The sequence below is a fragment of the Nymphalis io genome, chromosome 1 (genome assembly GCF_905147045.1).
Source record: "Nymphalis io chromosome 1, ilAglIoxx1.1, whole genome shotgun sequence".
Lineage (NCBI taxonomy): Eukaryota > Metazoa > Arthropoda > Insecta > Lepidoptera > Nymphalidae > Nymphalis > Nymphalis io.
The window spans coordinates 4910334-4926345 of record NC_065888.1 but is presented as its reverse complement, the minus strand read 5'-3'; the positions used below and the strand labels follow the sequence as shown (position 1 = coordinate 4926345).

Genomic DNA, 16012 nt, shown 5'->3' with positions numbered 1-16012 from the left:
TTTAAATCGACAACGTAAAGTAAATCTTTACTCTTTCTTAGATTAAATAACGTGATCCCGACTACCGCATCGGAAGCCTCAGTAAACATGACTTTTAACATTATACATATGTAGTGTGTGTGACATTAGAAACATTTCATATTAAGAAAACACTGAACTTCAAAATGAAAGGTCATTGACCATTGACCGACTCATTGGTCTAGTGGCTAGATATAATGCCACAGGTCTAGAGGTTTTGGGTTCAGGTCGGACCGATAAAAAGTTATTGGGTTTTCTGTCGAAAAATTCTTAGTTGCAGCCTGGAGTCTCTCCGGTCAGAGTTTGAGTGAGAGAGTCCACTTGTGTTGGCGCACATACCTGTGCACTATAATATATTCTGCGCAGTTAGCTTAACTCTCTTGAGATTGGTCGCCGTGGCGGAATCGGCCAAGAAAACACCAATCATCATGTCACTTTTTAGTTTTATTATTACTACAAGATACAAGAAAAACCTAATGAATTTACATAAGGAGATAAATAATGATAAATATACCAAGGTGGTTTACCTAAAGAATAATGCTTGCTTCCTTTAACTATCAAACACAGTTCCGAAATTGATTTGGACAAGTTGACGAAATCACTTACTAACCTCTTGGTGTAAACATGTTAGCATGTCTATCTTGTTGGGAACTTCAGCACACAATACAATACACCAACATACATATTCCAACTAGCAAATTTTCCTCATCGATATTATTGTATGATTAAATATTTTATTGTTTCCAATAAGAATTCGATGTTTCGTTCTTTGACTAATTATAAAAAAGAGTAATTATTAATCAAATATTATATTAATTTGATGATATAAGGCCCTGCTTGTAAATCTGGTTTAGCGGCGTTTAGTTCAAGACTAACATTTATTTTCATCATTGCTTTGACATTCGAAAGAAGGAGACACATGATTGTTTAATTAATCACTCCCCTAGCAACTTCAATTTTTTTTTGTAGTATAGGTAGGCGGACGAGAATATGGGCCACCTGATGGTAAGTGGTCACCAACCCAAAGACATTGGCATTGTAAGAAATTTTAACCTCACTCACACCGAAACATAATAATACCAAGTACTGCTGTTTTGCGGTAGAATATCTGATGAGTGGGTGGTACTACCTAGACGAGCTTGCACAAAGCCCCATCACTAGTAAAACAGATAGATATTTTTAAGTAAATTCAATAATGTTTATTCGTATTTGTATTCAAATAAAAAGCCCTACAAGTTTAACTAAGTATATGTGAATAAATATCAAATAATTTTATTCGACGAGAGCTTGACACACATATCGAGATTTTTTAAATTAAAAATAGTAAAGCAGACGTCCAATCTTACCATCTGTGGGTAAGTGGTCGCCATCTCCTAAGGATAACGATGCAGTCAGAAATATTAGCCAACTTTGATAGCGATCAAACGGTAAGAAAATAATCTCATATCAAAATTATATACCAAAATCAATGTATATAATTTAAACTTATATTATAAATTACTATATACATGCTTTATAAATCGTATTTAAAGTATAATTTCTTTATTTACAATTTAACGTAGTATACGATTAGTATAATATTATAATGAAGCTTACACAATATGTATACACCTAATATTTCTTTCCATTCTTATTATAAAATAAACAAAAAGCAACTATATCAATGACATTACGATAATCTATACATATATACATATATGTAACTAATATTTAGTTATTTACTCGAAATATTATGCGATTTGACAGGTTATCATTTTTATTTCTATTAGTTCAAGAATTGCGTAATATTTCATAAAAAAAATAATGATTTTAATATAACCATTGAGTTTATCGAATATTATCCGTAAAGCCGCGATCTTTGATGGAAAAAAAAATGGGGTCACGTCCATGGCACTTGTGACGACGAGAGCTCAATAGAGATAACTTACTTATGTAAACTATTAAATCGTTCACTAATAAAAACATAAATCCTGATTTAGAACTGTTTCGCACACGTACATATGTACATCGCGTTCAGAGAGCCAAGGTTCGAGGCATGTAATATGTCAATTTCTCTAGGACTTAATAAAAATAAATATTCTATATATTTATAAAGTAAATAAATTATCTGGTGTAGTACTTTATTATGGCTAGTTTTTTTTTTTTAATTAAGAAAGCACAGATCTGGTTTTTTCATTAGCGAGAGCAATAATGTGTTTAAATTGTTTGAAATATTTTTACTGTTCAATATATTGAAAACACTGTTTTATATATTATATTTGTTAATATTATTAAACTTTATCAAAAAAAGGTTGTTCAATTAGATTTTTTCAGTCATTCACCATTCGGCATAATTCTAAGAGTATAAAATATCTTTTATCAGTAACAAATGAGGCTAAGCTTTATGTGCTACTAAATATACAAACAGCAAATTAATTACACTCCTCGACAGCGTCGTCGAGTAAAAATGTGTTCGTTGAAACGATACTTTGTATCTTTAGTTGTACAACTGATTTGTTTTTCTTATCGCTATCTGGGAACTGTATGAATTCAAATCATGTTGAAAACTTCCATTCGATGTTACACCACATTTAGAAGACGGATATTAAAATTTACACACACACACACACCCACACCCCCCCCCCCACACACACACACGCAGAGAGATTCTTATTTTATAACTACATAATGAATATCGTAAATGTTCTTATTATAAAAGAAAATGAATATAATAAAATGTAATCAAATTACGAACATCTTCGAAACGTCATTTTACAATATTATATTTAATATAATTATATCTATAATCAGATCGGAATTTACGTTCGAGAGAATCGACAAAATATTCATTAGTTTCTTTTCCACCAATAACAGAACATTAAGTATGTTATATTTTAATAAAAATATATTAGCACATTATAATATATGTCAGAATATAATATTATTTCAAAAATCCCTCAATACGAGTACAAACCTTAATGATGTGACTTGATAATATATTGCTTGACTTAAACCAATACAAAAATCGTAACTAATGTTATAAATACGAAATTGACGATTGTTAGTTGTTTTAACATTTTAACTATTCCACTGATCATCATGTTATTTTTATGTAAATATTTCTGGGGGTACAGAAAACGACATAGACATACGTGTTAGGTAGCTGCAACACTTGACCCAACACGCTGATGAAGCGCAGGCGAAAAATGTTATACAAGTACACGAAACAGTATCCTTTGATCAATTATATTATCCTGTTGTTGTGTAAACAAATTAACGATTAAATTATTAATGGATATGTGATGCTCTTACAATTCCGTTCGCGTGGACTTTGGTTCCAGAGATAAATTTTTTGACTTCCTTTAAGTCCCTATCCTTCCACGTATCTTTACACGTATATAACTCAAATTTTCAATAATGATAATGAATAAAATATATAACACGACATCTTATTGTATAATAATATGTATAGATTATTTATGAGCGTTTTAAAACGTGGAAAAATCTCGAGTCCCGTACGTTGACAGCTCAAGAATTAAAAGATAAGCTTACATGATATACAAATACGAGGTATTTCTAAACGTTATCTCGTACAAATAAATGGGACATAAATTAATCGCGGCTCACAGATAGACAAAACGCCTAATGCCATAGTAAATGTTACTATCGTGTTTTGGTGTCTTGTATGTCACCATTACGTTGCTTATGTTCATCAGATAAGCTGGAAATGTTTTGATCTGTATGTCTTGAGATTTGCTTCAGTTACTGCGACTGGTATTAATGACAATAAAGTAATTAAGCTACTTAGAAGTCATATTATCTCGTTTGTACGTTCTTTTTTTTCTATTTGCATATTAAAGAGATGATAGAGGAATGAGAGACAAGAGGAAAATAGATTGTTATTGTTGTTATGAATACGTATTTTTAATCTGTTATTGATATTTTTAAACAGTCTAAAATAGACTTGTTCTTAGACTAAGATTCGCGTTTTTTAATAAATAATGTACATATATAACGCTTTAATGCAGGTCCATTTGGATTATCATTCCTTCATTATTTATTGTACTGCGAAATACCAATATTTTCTACTGTGATTCCATTTTAATGAACCAATAAGCGAGTGTATCTGCACCTATAGTTTGTAATAAGATATAATTACTAAAATTCCATAAGGGTCATAGTTTATACGTCTTGAGTTATCTATGGGCGAGGTTACCGCAGTTTATTATTTGTCTATAATAAAGTAAAATAAATATAGTAGTTTTAGTCGTCATATAAAAAGTTTAAATTCAAGATATTCTAAAAACTATTAAAAAGATATTTAAAACGCAGTGTAAAATTAACTTTATAATATAATAATAATATCTAAATATAATCATTCGAAGATAAGTTGACAAATAATTAAACATGTATTATTCTTAATGTGATCTTACGTGACATTCATAGATTATGGTAACTGACAGTAGTTGAGCTCTATTTGTCTAGCAACTGTTAGGAAGACTTTGTTTAAATACCTATAAACATGTTGCAGTCAGATCTCTTTCCCGGTCAAAATTACCTTCGACTACACGGGCAACTATGTTTTTGACTTATGAAATATATTAGGTACGTTTTATTGTTATTTTTATGTGCGTCTATTTCCTTATACCTAATGAAAGATACTTCGTAAAGCTTATGCTTTAAATTTCAAAATTAATTTTGACCGGGATAGAGTTCTAACTGTAATGATGACTTCCCGGAGTGCGTGATTTTACGGACGGACGCGTACCGGCCTGCACCGACGGACCTTGAGAAGAGTTAAGTCTGAAATCGCAGGCAAGTCTATTGCTGTGCGTAGGATCCGCCGCAAGTCGATAACTTCAAAGGTGCGGTGCAAATTTTATTATGAAAAAAGAGTTTCGAATCTCAAGACCTACTACACGCACCGTTAAACGCCTTGGTGCGGTGCTCAGCTATCTGTGGTCGTCGGCTGTGCTTGAATAATCCGCAGAATTACCGTGGGGCGCCACCTTAAGATACATATAAAACAAGCATATTAGACCATTTAGAGTTCTTTGTTTGTTGTAGCGGTGAAATAATTGTATTCTAAATATTCAAAATGTCATTATTATAGACACATTAAGACAAATAAATATGGTCATAATGTAAACACTGCCAGCATATCTATAATATTTAACTCTTAACGACGGCGGCGCGACACCATGGTTTTTAAAATGATTGCTAATCAGCTTTGTAACAAACTGTCATTTTATACATAAATAATCAGTTAAGTATAACATAAATTTATAAATCCTAGCAAGTTAAGATAACCCAAACACCATGCGTGTTATTGACTTAGTAGATTTATATTTTGTGTATAAAATAAGTACTAAAAATACGTATAAAAATTTTGTATAAGCTTTATACAAAAAAATTAAATTTACGGTACTATTTTAACAATTTATATGCAGTTTTACGTACTTAATTATTATTTATAGTTTTTTTTTATTGTTTTGGTATTTATAATTTTTCATATATACTAAAATTTAATACAGCAATACTTAGTATTGTTGTGGAGAAGGGTGAGTGAGCCAACTTTACTAGAGTCACAAGGGATATATCATCTTAGTTCCCAAGGCATATTGGCAATGTATGGAATGGTTAATATTTTCTTGAGGCGCCAATGTCTATGAGCCTATGGGCGCTACCTATTGTACTCACAAAAAAGAGCAGTGTAATCAGGATTATTAGTGTTAATGTTATACAATTATTACTGGTGGTTGGGCTTTGTGCAAGCTCGTCTGGGTAGGTACCACCCACTCATCAGATAATCTACCGAAAAACAGCAGTACTTGGCATTGTTGTGTTCCGGTGAGGTGAGTGAGCCAGTGTAAATACATGCACAAGGGACATAACATCTTAGTTCCCAAGGTTGGTGGCACATTGGCGATGTAAGGGATGGTTAACATTTCTTATAATGCCAATGTCTATGGGCGTTGGTGACCACTTGTCATCAGGTGGCCCATATGCTCGTCCGCCTACCTATACAATAAAAAAAAAAACAATATTATATTCAACACATTTTTATTTATTTCATATAACGATAATCATATAACACTATACAAATATTATGTTTTGAAATTTTTAATTCTATAAATTATCATAATATTAATTGATTAAATAATTAATTTGATCTTGATAATGATTGTTAAATGACTAATTTATGAACAACTCATTCATATGCATATAATGTCTTCCAAAATAGATATGTCTGACATTAAATATCCGCATATATATCTCTCAACTACATCGAACTTAAGATTAATATGCATAACAATTAAAAGTCCATCATCATCAACAGTTTCTCCTTTTCTGTCATCATTGATTTTACATTCGAAAGAAGAAGACACAACATCGTTTAACTAATCACTCGATAAACAATATTTACAGATAAAGCCGAAATTATTTAATTTCCATATTAAAGTAATTGTAGTTATGACCCTTCGTCAAATTAAAGCAATAATGATAAATTAAAAATAAATAATACTATGTCAATAATTCCCACGTTACATATTCTAGAACAAATCCAGATTGCCGGAAATTTATTATCTACTATTTATGTTGTCATATTTTATTGTTAAATAAAGGATAATTGTAATTACATCGAATTATTAGAAAACTTACCATAAGTTACGAATTATCGTGGGAATATAAACATGTTGTAAATATTGAGATTAAATTCTTAGAATCGTTGACGATAATTCTTAATTTGGTTAATAGTAAACAAAGGGTGTTGTCTACCCTTCCCACTTGCCTGTTATTATAGATCGCTAGATATTTACACTTTGTGTTACTATTCTTCATATAAAATTCAATCTGTTTCTGAACTTTCTGTGTTAATGTTAGTTTAGCCATACCGAGGCCGCGGATGCGTTATGTCAAAACCTCTCCCGCAGCCTCTCCGATCCGTGCCGGCCATCGCAGTGGTTTTAGTGGGTAAGAATCCCACATAACCCGGATCCCTCACATGGGTATCTTTCTAAAGATTTTCACTGCGAGAAAAAAAGCTGTCCCTTCCCGTTTATGAGAGTGATGAAGTAGTAATTGCATCTGAACGTTATAATATAGTCTGCGCAGTTGGCTGGACTTGCTAGAGAATAGCCGCTGCAGCTAGTAAAAGGTAATTTTGTTGTAAACAGTAAAGAAACCCATGTGATAACGCACAAGCAATATTATATGTTAGATCCCAAAGATGGCTACGCATTGACAATGTAAAAGGGCTTATATTTGTCACAGTAGCTTTTATCTGAAGGTATAAAAAAATGAAAAACTTTTTTTTAATAAAGTATTAAATCAAAACAGTTTAGTATAATAAATGTTTGAATTAAAATGTGTAAATTATAATCTGTTGCACGTTTTCCTTACCATTAATTAGTCAATAACAGTATACGAATCGCTCGAAATAAATCTTAAGTTCGGCGAACATGTCCCCTGTAATTGTGTCCAGCAGCCGTGATTGCAGCAGAGTTAACACATAATACATTACAGTTTGTGTCACAACACAATCAGGCTCGGGGACGAATCAGGCGCCGAGCAGTAATCTGGGTTAACAGGGGTCAAACGGCATCACAAATTCCAATACCATATTAGACAGATCTGTGGCGCGAATCGACAATTCTATGATGCTTATTGGCTTCCTCGTCGCTATACTTGTACGAAGGGTTATTTTTACATGCAATAATTATATGTTATATTGTAATAGAAATAGAGTGGAAAAAAATTAACCCAAGTAAAAATTAAAATCAATAAAAAACATATATTTATGTAAATCTTTATTTAAATAGCCTATAAGCCCTATTTTAAGTACTAAAAATTAAAAATGTTAATGTTAATGTTAAAAATATGTAATAATGTTAATGTTTAAATTACAATTATATATTAAAGAAACACGTAATACTATTTAATTTAATTACAGAACAATATATTCTGTACAAGTACAGATTATAGTTACAAAAGCAAATTAAATACCAATTAAATGCTGTGTTATCTGTATTTTTATTTTTTAATACATCATCATCGTCATAAAGTTTTTTATTTATGTCAGTGTTTGCATGTTAACCTTATTAAATGCGAAGATTCGCCATGTAGCGGTCAAGACGTAGGCCAACAAGCGTAATCAGTGCGACTCGTGAGCGGTTTGCTACACTGACGCAATGAACAAGTGTCCAATCTGAATCTCCATTTGATCTCCATTTGTTTTAAGTGGTTCGACTTTTGTTAGATTAGATCCTGTGAACGATATTGATGATCATGATTTGTTTCATTTATTCTTATATTTGACGTTATACATAATTAAGATTATAAATATTATAATATGAGCATAATCATAAATTTATTATGAGTTGTACTAAACGCCGTGTCTTCTCCTTTCGAATGTTAAATTATTACAGAAATAGAGAAATCATTGCTTAACAAAGCACACACTTAATATTTATAATTAAGATAGCTTTAACTTTGAGGTTAAATATTTAGTTTGGATGTCAAATGTATTGATTTTAGAATTCGATTAAATTAATTGGAAAACGTAGTTTTAATAATAATTCATTGATGAACGTTTAAAATTGTTTTTGAAATACCTATAACTTTTCCACGCTTAATATATTCAGTCAAATTAAAAAAAAAACTTTTTTTCAGACTTTGTCATCAGACTTACGACGTAGTAAGACGCCACCGCGGCGATCGCCCGAAGAGCGTGCAGTGCCTCGCCCGCCCTCCGCCCCGGTGCACCACGAGCGGCCCTCCCTCACACCACACAATCCTCACCTGTCACCTAAAAAAGAAGCCTTTAACAATCTTCTTAATAAAGGAATTTCAGGTGAGTTTAGGATACGATTATGAATTTTCTTATGCAACGTTTTTTTCCTACTATGCTAGTTGATATTTTTACAACGTTGCTAAATTCATTACAATGACGCATGACGCGAAACAGTTAATTTTAACGTTAAGTTTCAATTCATTTCGATTGAAAAAACAAGATATTAGCTACTTAATATCGTGCTAATAGTTTAATAAAATTGATTAAAAATTGCACGTATAATGTATATTGTCTTGGGTAGCTAAGCTAGTAGCTTAGCTTACTAAAATTGAAGATAAATTTATGAGTCGGAGCGTTTTCAAACCATACACTGTCAATATTATACACACGAAATTTACACGAATACTCTATTAAGCTTTTATAGATCTTCATAATGTCAAGACAAAACAGAATTTATTCATCTAATATAGATAAGTCGATTACCATTTTTATGTTTATAACACTAGGAAAAAATAAACGATAAATGTACAATGTACGAGCCACACTTTTCGAACATAAATTAAACTTTGAATTTATAGCTTCTACTTATAAGATAAAATAAAATGAACGCATGAAAAAAAAATACTTTGAATTGACGTTTGGCTCAACATTGTTTTTAATATAATATTTATCTTATTTAATACAAAAATTAAGGGGAAGAACCTTTTTACCAAAAGAAACAGGCGCGGAACCAGCCCTCAAAAAATATTGTGGTCATAGTCACCCGAAAATCAGCCAAATGCGGCTGGACTACAGAATCCCTTATCATCGATACATTGCATTCCTACAAAGAGAAGCTTAAGAAATGTATGACGCTCCCGCGGATACCCTGCCCAAGCTTTTCCTGCAAAGGCCTATAGGCCATTCTATTGACCTCGAGGTCTAGAGTAGGGTTGTGGGCATGCCCACCGTCCCTACAACAGTGGATCCGCGCCTGCATAGGAATATGGGACGGGTAGCTCGTATATAGACATATATACATTACGATGTCCACAATATGTTTCTTATAAATATATTTCATCAATTCCAATTAAATGATAATATATTTTATTACATGTCGGATTTCAACATTTTTGCTCACAACTAATGTTTTCCTAAAGCTGTAATTTATACCGTGCGAAAGCAAAATTCTCTATTTTAAATTAAATTAATGTTTACTTTGAAAAATGTGTTTAAAACTGTTAAATGTGTTTAAAACATCTTAGGTAAATATGATTTATTGTTTAATTATTGAAAGAATCATCGAAATGAACGAAGAATCAGTACTTACAATCCATACTCCTAATTTGTAAACAAGTAAGAAAAACAGTATGTGTCGGATGAATTTCTTCTATAACCAAATCGCATTGTAACTATGTTATGGAATAAGTACTAAACTTTCCCTTTAAGTAAAAAATTAAGCTTTGCTCTGCAGATATATTTGGTGGTGAATTTCCTTCACAATCGATTCGTTTTAAGACCTTTATAAATGATTACATGTTTCGATTAAAAATAACCTTTCTGTAGATGACTGGAATTCATAACTTGAAGGTGCTGAAATTAATATCACAATCGGTACACGTAACGAGCCACAAAAAGGTATACAGTTCAGTGCCGGTTTTGTAGCTTCCGGTCACTTGTTTTATTCGACTGAATAAAATAAAAACGTTTTTAGATTGAATTATAAGTAGGTATTTTTAGCCAACTGCTATTATTAAATTTATATCAATCGTATCGCTGCTTTTTTCCGGAGAATTTTTCAGGCAAAGTAACCTGCATTCCTCTTACATAATAATTATGGACACACTAACAAAGTGTAACAAAATAAATATATTTCAATATATATATTTAGTATTTAATGTACAAATACAAAACATTTTCTTGAATGTTGTTTTTAATTAAAGAAATATCAATAGTTACTACACTAAATAATTTTTACAGCACGAGATGCGACTACGAAAGTTATCCGTGAATCAATTACAACATCAGATTAACGCTGAGATGAGCTTGAGGCCGACAAAGGGGTCCGCGCGTGACTTCGAATAAACGATTTCATTGTATATACAGATGGTACTTGGAATTCGAGAATGTATTTATTTTTTGGCGGAATAGAAATATGTAACGGTTAATCTTGGTTTCAATGAAGTATAAAAGAGTATACTTACTTCGCATATATTTATAATTGGATGTTAGTATACATATTTGAGATTAATTTACTGCAACACTGCTACACCGACCATTTTGAAACGTGTCTACTTGTATCTAGGGGCAAGGCAGTGCCCTCGCCAAGTAGCAGCCCGGAGTCTGGAAGTTGGAAGTGTGTACACTCCCGTGCCTCTGAAAGCACGTAAAGCCGTTGGTCCTGCGCCTGAACTCTTTCCGGTCGTGTCGGATTGCTGTCCCATTGGATTATGAAAGCTAGGGAAGAGAGAGTACACCTGTGTTTGCGCACACACTTATGCAATATAATATCTCCTGCGCAGTTGGCTAATATCTCTTGAGATTGGCCGCCGTGGCCGAAATCGGTCTGGAAGACATTATTATTCTTATTAACTTAATGCTAGATGGCGTGAAAATTGGTATATGAACATACAATATACATAACAAGCCAAGACAACGTCGCAGTGTTGGTTAGTATACTCATATTAAGCAAACGATTTTCCTGTTTCATTCTCCATAGCGTTTAGTAAATATATGCTTATGTATCATTGTTATCGACGTGGAGACCGGAAACGCGATCAGTCCGTCTTCAAGACGGCTTTTTAATATATTCTAATTTATTAAGACATTAACAAAAACACACAATTTAAAACAACTTTTAAAATCATAAGGATTTAATTTAATTATTGATTGTCGCATTACCTAGAAATTAGTTATCTCTATTTAGTACAGAGAGAATATTTGTTACCGCTCAGCCACATAAACTGGTTTCCAGTTACAGCAGATGTCTGAAATAAAACTTATAGAGATATATATATATAAATGTTGCTTAGTTAAATAATGCTGTACATGCAGCAAAAATCAAATCAGTATTTAATTTAACAAACAAAGTTTATAAGTAAGGCGGTTTATGGACACATTCATATTTCACAACCAGTTTTAGCGTCGCATCGCGCGTGAAATTCAAAATGACATGAATCTATCAACTTCCATAGAACAGTGCCCTTTAATTCCCGTTTATCCCCTACGTAATAATTTTCCTTTCATTCTCCTCTCTTTATGAATCATAATCTCTAAATCTCCGTCAATACAGCGTCCTTGTCTTTTAAATGTAAATCCAACTAGTGTTGTCTCGCTCCAGTTCTTTTACCCCTTAAATCTAATCCGGGACATCCCGTCTGCCCGGTAAGGCGCTCAAAGCGTAAGCCGGCAAACACACGCAGTAGGCACTCGTTGCATTATACATCAATTCATTCGCGGTTCACATACCTTTGACAATGACGTTAAGTTTATTTTATAATGTTTGATTAATTACTTCTATGTCAAATGGATATCGATTTATATTCATATTAATTTATATAAAATCAAATGTCAAAATTTTTAATAATATTTATTTAAAAGATGCCTGAAACATAATCCGTTTAGCAACTAAATAATGCGAAAATAATATAGATATTATAATAATGCGTTCGTTGATTAAAAATTAATCGTTATCATTTAATTTTAATGTGTAATCATTGATTGAATTTTTATCACAGATAAAAGCATATATATTAAAGTATTAGTTCATAGATTATGATAGTAAAAAATGAAATTGCATTTGTTCGAACTCAAGATTTCAAGAAGATTTTACCGTAGCCTTTCACAGCAAATCCCTTCCATTGGAACACGCTTTTTGTGTCTTATCAAGATCATCATTTCCATTGAGAAAATGCATATGCAAAAAGTATAGTGTTTTCTCACATAATTATAATTGCATTTAGTCACACGCAATGGTGTTCTTCAGACGCATTCCGATGTAGATTTTTTGATATCATTTTTTTTTTTACATTTAAAAATAAACATTCTACGCTTGTCATCTTCTTAGCGCTATGTATAGCCCCATTTGTCCTGAATAACGCGAGTTAATATCATTAAATATATCCTCACACAGGTATTATCATCACCTGGCTAATTGAACACATGACTTTATCTCTTATGCCTCAGGAATAAGGGCTGAAATCGAATCGTATCAACGATATTGTGTGTAAAACATCGTGAACGTCAAAGAAACGGTGGCGACTTAATGCCGAACGGCTCTAATCGGGTGTTATAAATCATTATTAATTTCAAGTCTCTGGCCGATCCGCGATTAACTATTGCACAATGCCCTCGGATTATACGTCGGAGATATATCTTTTGTCAATTCATGTCTGAGTACCGTCAGAATAATTAACAAAAAAAAAATTCAAATAAACCCGTAATCTTAGTATTTGTGTGTTATCTCTCTAATTAATAATTACCATTTAAGTTAAAGTTTATTATGATATATAATGCAAATTAGATAGATTCTTAATTCAGCCAGATTATTTGTAACCATAAATATCTACCTAGTTGTAATGTTATCGTATTACTGTATAAAATTGATGGCTAAATAAAAATTTGGCATATGTATTAATTGTTATACTGACCTCACGTTTCTGCCTTAACTATGATTTAATTAGCATAATAATCGTTTCGATGATAAAAAATTGTGTTTTTGTATATACATATATAAATATATTTATATTTTATATTTAGTTAGGATTAACAACTTAGCACGGGCCACGGGCTGTTGAATAATGTATTTTATTCATTGCTAAATTAGTATAATCGTATTTCATTTCTCAATGTGACATCCTAGTTTTTTTTTTTTTTAATTTATCCGCTGACTCTACATTATAAAGCCGGTTTAATAAAGATAAGCCGATTTATTTCCTTAACGTCTCGTTTTAGTTAACATACCTATGAATAAGTAAAATATTGCTATTTTTTAAATTTAGAAATTTATTTAGTTGTTATTTATACATGTTTAAGATTTTACATTCCGCGAATAAATACACGCGGATCTAAAATGTAATTTAAAAAAGTAACATATTCTAATAATAAACTCGTTAACATGATTTAATCGAAACAAATAAAATAAAATATTACAGCAATTTGAATTATTAGAAATCAACTCTAAAGTTTTATTTATTTCCCAAAACATACACCGGGAAGTGTTACATAAAATAAATTAATCCGTAATGTGTCGTTTTTTCTTCTAAACTTAAACTGGGCTTATACATTTTGTATCCAGCTTCATAAATACATATTTTTATTATAATTACTTGGAATAAATGATATTAGATTATTAAAATATTTTTTAATTTATTTTTGTTATTAAATTTTTAACAACATTAAAATGTTTTTAATTTTGATATTATTTCGTGACATTCAGTTCGTATAGAATTAATAATCGATTTAATTATACTAATGTTGTTGATCCTCAGATTCGGAATATTTCTCATTTATATACATATAATAGCCGATATGGCCTAGTGGTAAGAACGCGTGAATCTTAACCGATGATCGTGGTTTCAAACCCGGGCAAGCACCACTGAATATTCATGTGCTTAATTTGTGTTTATAATTCATCTCGTGCTTGACGGTAAAGGAAAACATCGTGAGGAAACCTGCATGTGTCTAATTTCATTGAACTTCTGCCACATGTGTATTCTACCAACCCGCAATGGAGCAGCGTGGTGGAATAAGCTCCAAACCTTCTCTTCAAAATGGAGAGGAGGCCTTAGCCCAGCTGTGGGACATTAACAGGCTGTTACTGTATATACATATAATATATTATTCAATTCCGTTGTGCGTGTATTCGTAATTCTACTCCTCTTAGGCTAATATAGGCATCTGAATGTTTCTTAGCTACAATTAGCCCAGTGGTGGTGCTGTTGCCAACTAATTTTTTTTTCTCGACAATTTTTTTTAGTTATTTGGATATCTTACAAAAAAATAATTTAATCCTTAATTTTGAGTCTTCCAGTTTGTCTCAATTTTTTTTTCTATTTATGAAGTATTTAGTATCTCTCATTGGTAAAAATTTCGGGATGAAAATCTTCACTTTACCGTACGAAGTCGGGACAGGCTCGTGTTAAATTTTATAAGAAGTATTTTAATTTTCCTTTAGGGATATCAAATTATTCGTTGGTTTTATTACTTTAATTTTATTATTACTCCAACTCAGATAATTTTTATTAACATAGATTAAAAAACGTTCGTAGTCTTAATTACTTTTTTGTCTATATTCATAATGTTAATTTATCTTGCTTTTTATGTTTATTTAATGACATTAATGAAAAAATAGAAACCTCTTAAAATATGGAGAAGGCTTTTATTGACTTGCTAATTGTTAAAAAAAATTGCTAATAAAGGAACAATAACGATCTATAAACAAGAGGCCATTGCAATCAAAGTATAGTCCAAAATCGTGCTAATTTATCATATATTGGGGTGGATTTTGAATGCAGTGAGCTGGGGTAAGGGTAGTTCTGTTTTATCTCCGGGCGACACGAGGTTGATCCGGCCCGGATGATCCGGATAATCGTGCTTCCCGTTCCAGTACGTGTATCGATTTATTCCACACCTTCTCAGACCCTTTTGTTATTCAATTCGGCGGTTTTTTTAAAAATGATGCCGTTTCCGCTCATTACTTATCAAAAACATATAACCCATTACTGTTATAAACATTCTTTACGTTATTTACTTGAAAGTATAAAACTGAAGCAAAAATTATGGGAGAGGACAATCGTTCCATAACTAGGAGACGATTTTGTGAGTTATGCTTGTAAATAACGAAGTATACTACTAAGTTTATTCTTATAAAGTATTGAACATACATTTTAATCTACCGGTTATTATTTTTTTTATATATTTTAAACCGTTGTATGCGAATATCCGTAATATTCTCGACCCCGGGATACAATCCAGATCCGACGGTCGAGTAATCCGGCTTAGGCCTGATCCGAGCGATGTATGTGTGCGTCACATACTGAGCTGCGTATACTGTGTTCGTGTGCGTGTACTTGTCTGTTCAATACATGTAGCACGAGTAATGTCGATGTGTGCTACATTTATGTTATACGGGTGTTGACAAAGACATCTGTGCATCAAATCTGATATATTTTTGTTCTTTTTAAGCTCCGATAGAAATTTTTACATTAAGTATGAAGAATTTTTTGATTCTATTTTTAATTT

At 31.8% G+C, this 16012-nt stretch overlaps 1 protein-coding gene across 6 annotated transcripts in view; it reads left to right on the top strand.

Moving 5' to 3' along the window:
- Positions 1-16012, top strand: part of LOC126780880 (uncharacterized) — an 81658-nt gene that overhangs the window by 33114 nt on the left and 32532 nt on the right. For all 6 annotated transcript variants that reach the window (XM_050505584.1, XM_050505591.1, XM_050505567.1 and 3 more), the window contains one exon: positions 8671-8851. In XM_050505584.1, the coding sequence (XP_050361541.1) occupies positions 8671-8851 (181 nt within the window). The remainder of the gene's footprint in view (positions 1-8670; positions 8852-16012) is intronic.